The sequence below is a fragment of the Diplotaxodon limnothrissa genome, linkage group LG5 (assembly GCF_057381915.1).
Source record: "Diplotaxodon limnothrissa isolate DT_005_m linkage group LG5, D_limnothrissa_male_GT1.1, whole genome shotgun sequence".
NCBI lineage: Eukaryota > Metazoa > Chordata > Actinopteri > Cichliformes > Cichlidae > Diplotaxodon > Diplotaxodon limnothrissa.
Window position 1 is genome coordinate 10112146 of NC_140600.1, and position 7884 is coordinate 10120029.

The following is a 7884-nucleotide window of genomic DNA, read 5'->3' on the forward strand; positions in this document are numbered from 1 at the left end:
AACAATTCATTCCAGCTCTCAGAACCACTGTGACAGTGGTTCTGAGACAGCTAGCTGCTGTTAGGCTGTAATTAGACACTAATGGCATACTGGCTAGTTCTTAAGCATTAACGTGATAGATATTTTTGTTTTGACTGGGTCAATTTTAAGGTTCATCTACTCTAACCTAAATCAATCTGTTTGTTTTAAGTTGTGTTGATTTGTCCCAACTACCCAGTGACTAAAAGGAAGTTAATAAGAAGGAATTGTTGGTTACCTGACTCATGTACCAGAGCTCATGTTCCTTACCACAGCGGCCTGGGTTCATCTCTGCCAAAACCCCTCTCTCTCCAATTTCCTGTCTACTCTACTCTGAATAAACACCTAAAATTCCCCCAAAGCATCAGCGCTTGTAATGAAGACTTTGTTACCATTTGAGGGTACTTTTTCCCCCAACTGTCTCCTTAAGAAAAGTCTTATTTATAGCATAATTTCCCTGTTTACCACTTAACAACTCAACCACTGGTAAACCACAAACAGCATATACACCAGTCAGCCACTGGTAAAGTGGTAATTTATGAGCTTGCAATGTTCTGTTATTACACTATGAGGCACCTATGGTAGCAAATATTGTATGTGGAGGTTACTTTCAAGTGCTGCCAAGTTACCTAACCAGTTACCTCTGCTACTATTGCTCCAAACCAAGCACCAAACTGGCAAAAACTCAGTGGCATAACAACGAATCCACCCAATTGACGTCTGCCACACCCCCCTTATTCCAGTCCTTTCAGGCATCAGGGGGGTGTGGAGGAACAGGTGATCTCACCAAACATCCCACAGCACACATAGGATCCAAGGCAGCATCCCAATACCTGAAACTACAAGACAACTAAAGATGTCCCAGAGCAGTTTGGTGGCACGAAAGGGAACTATAACAATGCTTTAATGCCATGGCTTATGAGTATAAACACAGTAACAATGAATCTACGTCAAGAAGGTGTGGGTGAGTATTGGTTCTACAAACTTTAGCAACTGTAAATAATGGAGTAGACTTTAAGTGCAGCAAATGAGGTCAGAAAGATGTCACTTGGACATAACAAATTTGTACCTGAACCTGATCGCACACTGTCACTGGGCTCAGCATTAGGGAAGGCTCTAATAGGGTGGGGTGTCAGCTACAGTGGCTTCTCTGCAGATGCAGGGCAGAGCAGCTCATTTCACAGAGAGCACATTTCAATGGGAGTCAAATTAACCACGTAACCCCTGGAACCTCTCTGACTGCATGATTGACGTTGACCAGCGAAACAAAACCTGCCGCGTCACCGAGAAACAACAAGCGAGTGGAAGTATGGTGTTGTCACACTGTCACTGTGTGCTTTTTGAAGAGCACAAGAGCACAATCTCGATTAGTCTTTTGTCTGTCACATCGTATCATCGTCACAGCACAAAGCAAACGAGAGGTGGAAGAAGAAAGAAGGCACTAGAAAACTCTTCAGGAGTTATATTTGCACTGAGTGCAGCATAGTGGGAGCTCGGTAGACAAATACTCTCACATCTTAATTTTTCAATTAGCATGACTCTTGTTCTCTAAACATATGCAAACACAGCGGGGCGTCTATTAAAATGCAACTCTAGTGTTGAGCCTAATTAGACTAAATTGGTTGGCTTGTATTCGGAGAAATTTGAATGCAGCTTCTTATCCATGCTTTACCACATGTTTTGCCCCAACAACAAACAAAACAGAACTCGCTGCCTCATGCATATGTGCCCAGCTTCGAAGGAGGGACTGAGTTAGCCTGTCTTGCCATTCTGTTCTAATGTAGCTGGGGGTTTTTTTTCTCTCACATTATTACTATAACATTATAAAATCTCTTTATTGTGTGTCCTGATTGCTTAATAATGCATTTGAATGGGGAATTATAGTTTTAATGTGATATTTCCTTTGATTATGTGATCCTCTGCACTTGCATTTTGCTTCATTATCACTTTGTAGAGGGAAATAACTCAAACTAATAAAATGTTGCTGACTTTGTACCAGTGATGTTTTGATAGGAGCAGATCTCCAGTGGGTTTTTTTGCCAGCGTCACTGGAATATTGGAGAGCCTTACAGCACAGCAGGCAGCAGGCCAAATGGACGCTGTGCATTGCAAAAGGGATGATCTGTCTTGGGTGCGCTACGCTTTGCCGATGTAAACAGCTGCCTCCACATCCTGGACAAGAAGACTATGTTGCAGCTGGCCGCGTGACGACCCAATCCCAAGAGCGGACCAGCGCACGAAGACGGTGAGTTGCGGTAACACTGTGTTAGACATTAAGCCACGTTAGCCTCCGTTGTGTGCAGCCACATATTTTTGGCTTGAGATAATCAGGTTTGTCATACTAAATGCATTTTTTATCTGTGATGCAATGGACCAGATGGCAGATGAAACAACGCTGAGAGCTGATGCAAAACGCAAAGGGAGTGTAAACGGTGGTGAGGAGAGCTCCACATGGGTTAAAGGAGGTGAGTTGTAGATTAGGTTTGTAGAAAAACAGCTCAGTGTCACTTTGGAGTTGTCACGTCTCTTAGAAATCTCTCTTGTGATGATCTGAGATAGCCAGTGCCATCCTTACTGTTCCATCACTTTGCTTGCCTTGTGCAGTTATTTGACTTTAGTGACTGTGAACAGCCCTACAGTTTGAGAATGATTTCCCCAACAAACCCCCTGTTTTCAAATCATCTACTGTTCTTTGTTAGTTGCTTGCTTACATGCATTCTTTATAGTCTGTAGGCGATTTTTTGTTGTATACTTCCAGTTTGCATTTAGATTTTAAACATGAAGTAAAATTATCTTCAGACCCACCGCTCGGAGCAACTGTGGTGTCTAATGAGTGAGCGCGGCTCAGTGAAACACTGGAACAAAACCTGAAAAATGCATAGTATGCCCCCAGGCCTTATTTCTCTATCAGTTAATGGTCATGGGCATAGACCAGCTGCACTTCTTACTTAATTCATTTGATAACCCGAGAGCATCATGCTCATTCTCAGCTCAAACAAGTTTATTTTAACTTGTACTTCAAATAGCAATCCTTGCCTTCTTCACTTCTCATTCAATCACGGAGACATGACATGTAAAAACACAAACAATTCTAATGAGACATAAAAGAGTCTCGCATGCTGACAAAAGGTGATAACACGAGACACCATGTTTAACTCTGTTATTTGATGGGAGCAGTTGTTTTTTAAACTAATAAAATCTTAAAAATGGACAATGCGGCCCTGAGCAATGTCCATTTTTATCTCTTCTTCAAGAATTTAGGGAAAACAAATACATTTTATTCACTCTCAAAAATTAATAAATCATCGGGCATTAAATCTTAAGTAAAACACAGAAAGGAGTGGTGAATATTTCATTCGGAATAGGTGGTGAAAAAGTAAACAGTCTGCTGCCAGCAGAGTAATTCATTATTATCTGTATTAATTAACGTATTAATTAACAATAACAACCCCTTCATTCCAGAAATTCCACACTTTTCTGGGAACTACCAGCACAGGCTAGATATGTTTTTATCTTTTCATTGTGTCAGCTGTCAGAATGGGATATGGCCAGCAGCGTTTCGTTTTTCATTTCCAGTTATGTTTATCACTTATTTACTATCTTGCTGAGAGTTCAATGCAAGAGTTGATCCACAAAGATGCGTGGTAACTTTCTATTATTGAAATGTACTGAAATCATTTACAAATCTCCCAATTACTGGATTTCCAAAAATACACAGTTTACACAACATCAGTAATGTCTTTACTTGTGCTTATCAGGATGCAGATTTTCTGTGACTGATGGCATATATATATATATATATATTTATTTATTTATTAGGGGTGCAACGATGCACAAAATTCACGGTTCGGTTCGATACTTTGGTGTCACAGTTCGATATTTTTTCGATACAAAAAAATGTTCAAGCCTCTTTAATTTGTCATTTATTAAAATTATAAATGTATATTTTAACTCAAAAGTACGGTTTTTAAATGTAATGTTGCTGAAACAACAAAATAAAAAAAATAAAAAATCTATCTGTTCGAGAAATCACTCATCTTTGGAAAAGAGAGTTTATTACAGAGAAATGGCTCTTTCCAAAATAAAAGCTATACTATCCGCTTCTTCTGGGCTATATTCTCAGCAGCATATTAAACATATCAGGTCCCCATAAATGGTAAATGGCCTGTATTTATATAGCTCTTTACTAGTCCCTAAGAACCCCAAAGCGCTTTACATATCCAGTCATCCACCCATTCACACACACATTCACACACTGGTGATGGCAAGCTACATTGTAGCCACAGCCACCCTGGGGCGCACTGACAGAGGCGAGGCTGCCGGACACTGGCGCCACCGGGCCCTCTGACCACCACCAGTAGGCAAGGGGTGAAGTGTCTTGCCCATGGACACAACGACCGAGACTGTTCAAGCCGGGGCTCGAACCGGCAACCTTCCGATTACAAGGTTTATGTCTTACTATGCTGTGAGAATGCTTAAATATAGTTAATACAATCAATTATGAAAATGTCTGAATAATTTAGAAACTCAAACTGCAGCAAAAAAGAGAAATATTAATGCAAAAAAGGCCACAAGTATCACTACTTCAGATCCAGATGCATAACTGATTACAACACAGACTGTTTATGTTCTGATGCAATTCTTTTAAACTAAAAAAATTAAATAAAACTGTAATGTTGTAACAATAACCACTGTCTTAAATATGGTTTAATATGCAAGGAAATAGAAGTATGTCTTTTTATTTATTGACAATGAGAAAAGATGTGGCTCTTGTCTTGTAGACGCAGACACACTAGAGTAAACGTCTCACAAGTGATTACAAGCAGTCGAGATGACCAACTGGTCGCCCAGAGGATGAACGTTCAACACCTTCAACCTCTGGATGATCACTTTCAATCTCAGGGCAATTGCACATGTCACCTGGCGAGAGGCAACTTGTCTCCATTCAATTGCAGTCTGTCTCGGATGATTGCAATCACTTTCCGTCAGGCCGACAAAGACCGTGCACATCAAGAGATCGTGTGCAAGCTTCAAGTGTCACAGAAAAATAATTGTTTGCGTGTAATGTTTGATGAAGCACTCCGAAGAAATACGCAAATGCTTAAAGAGAAGGAACAACAGGAGGCAGCACAGATGCAGCGCAAACTCCAAGACCCAGAGAAAGAAATGGAAGCATTGCAAGAATTTATAAACACAGACAGATTGCCAACATGTTGCAAATAAGTGTGAATTAGCCAATGAGCACAGCTCATCTGCAACACATCTAAACTGTACTCAGGTTACATTCCTCTATAAAAGCCTGCCGAGCGCCTTTATCATTTTGTAATTAAACTGCCATCCTGCTGCAACTACATTGCTATGTGTGGAGCAATTATGAACTTTAGCCTCAAATCTATGAGGTTATGGCTGGACTCTGAAAGTAGTGCCCATGAATTTCTGTTTAATTTTGTGATTTGTGGTCTTTGCTGAGTTAAAAATTACAAAGTTATCACAGTTAATCACCATATTATTGATTATAGATACCAGCTTGACCCCATTCAGTTGCATGCTGACAGCAACTGACCACAGTTACAAAGCTGTAGCACTACATACAGAGATATAACTTGGACTCATTTCTACTTCCTACCATATTAAAAGGATATGATGATGAAATACATGTAGTTTGCTCATATGTTGCATCTTATCCATTCACGAGAGTTGTTGTCATTTAGGTTGACACGAGGTTGTTTGTTGTAAAGCTGTATTGTATTGTATGGGTCCATATGCTTGACAGTGGCTGAAATATAGATGTAGACTAAATAAGCTAATGTAGGCGATTCACAGACATAATGAAACTAGCAGCAACAACAGTGGGCACCCACGATTAGTGTCACCAGTTCAGTATGAGATTAAAAGTACAATGTCTTTTTCTCTTCCCGAGTTTTGATGTTCAATATTGATTAAGCAAAAAAGTCTATATCAGCGATCCCCAACCCCCGGGCCATGGACCGGTACCGGTCCGTCAGTCGTTTGGTACCGGGCCGCAAGAGTTGAGGGTCGGGTGTGAAATTTATGGTTTTCAGGGTTTTGATCGTTATTTTTTAAATCGCTTTTATCATTAACACGGTTTCCCTGCGTCTTTGCTCGTGTGTTCTGAATAAATCTTCTTTTTTTGCACCAGTACTAGTTTTATTTTGTTGTATTTATCCACAACACCTTAAAGGCCAGTCCGTGAAAATATTGTCGAACATAAACCGGTCTGTGGCGCAAAAAAGGTTGGGGACCGCTGGTCTATATTATATATTGCCAAAGCAGAGTTGCTCTTTCACCTCTTTGATATAAAATATCCCTTCATCATTTTATCTTTTTAGATTTGTGTCATTAGTGTAACAAGTCAAATTTTGAACTATAACCAGATTTTGTGAATTCTGAGTCCAAATTTGAAGAAATGACATTAAGAATCAGTTCACAGGAATGAGACTGACCCACAACCTGTCTTCTCCAACATGTACTTGAACTAAGATCAGATTGAAACCTCCACATATTTATATAAAAGCTTAGGAGAACAGTGAAGCCTTGCAGAGGGTATACCTTCTCTGAATTCTCTGCAGTGCAAGTCATAAGGTCGTTCCTATGACACTCTTCAGTGAGTAACTGTCTGCTCATGGTCAGTGTCATTTGATGATCTCACACTTCATAGCACCCATGGGGGAACCATTTGGCAAAGCATGCTGGAAAGACACATAGCATTGTCTCACTGTAACCACAACACACGTTGGAAGTGCTCCTGGCAAAGTATACAAGAGAGACTTCTGGTAATTGATTATGTCTCCAAACAGCTTTCCTGCTTGTCTCTCTGTGAGGGAGCGAGGCATGATTTCTTAAATTATGCATGTGTAAAGGAAGGAAAGGGGGCTTTTAAAATCTTATAAGATACAAGTGAAGCCCAGCTCTTATAGGAGCAGGGATGATTTATGTCCCGAGATATAATTTAAATGCTATCTATCACGCATTATTTCAAATAGGTCATTGTAAAAGTGTGAAGGGGTTGCAGCCCTTTATGAAGACAAAAAAATGTATATTGATTTAAAAGAAGAAAAAACACACTACTGAGTACATTATTTTCCTGATCATGTGTGTCTCTCTCAGTTGACTGTGCAGGAATTGTCTTGAACTGTCTCTTCTGTCGGTTCTACGATATGATCCACATGCTACCTGACTCCTGCAAGGGACTCGCCAATCACTGCTGCCCCAGCTACAAACACGTCATTACCACAGCGGAGTCTGCATCCAGCAGTGATGATGACTCATACATAGATTTGGATTGTGGTGTGTTTGGGTCCTGTCATGATGCAAGTGACTGCCTGGAGCTGGCTATGGAGGTTTCGGAAATTTGTTATCACTAGTAGGAAACTCATAATATTCACCAGTAAAAGCAGAAACTTACCATTAAACATGTGACGGTTCAGTGTGACGTGGAGGATTTCTAAGGGCTAAAACACAAATAAATACCAGTGTGATATTACAATGATAATAAACATGCATTATTTATCTGTGTATGCTTGTGTTTATGTCTCCTAAATATATGACAAGACCTGTGTACAATGGAGACTGCCTGTTCCACTTCTTTAAATATTTAAGTATTAGATAAGGTCTACTATCCAGTCAGGTACATAAGTACTTGGGCAAAGATATACTTTTTGACATTTTACCTCTTTACACCACTACAGTGGATTTAAATAGAAAAAAGGCAGACTTTCACCTTTATTTCATTTTATTTAACAATAGTACTTCAATAACTCTTCAGCAATTACATCCTTTTTTCTTTCTTAGTGTCCTGTTATCCAATTCTGAGAAAAAACGGAAGCAGATGCTTGATTTTATGCA

General features: G+C 39.8%; 1 protein-coding gene across 1 annotated transcript; it reads left to right on the forward strand.

The window, feature by feature from the left end:
- Positions 1–2395: 2395 nt before the first annotated feature.
- On the forward strand, positions 2396–7403 carry mdfic2 (MyoD family inhibitor domain containing 2). The gene is made up of 2 exons (XM_085354824.1): positions 2396–2483; positions 7147–7403. Exons 1-2 carry the CDS (start codon positions 2396–2398, stop codon positions 7401–7403), a joined length of 345 nt encoding a protein of 114 aa, XP_085210950.1.
- Positions 7404–7884: the final 481 nt, after the last annotated feature.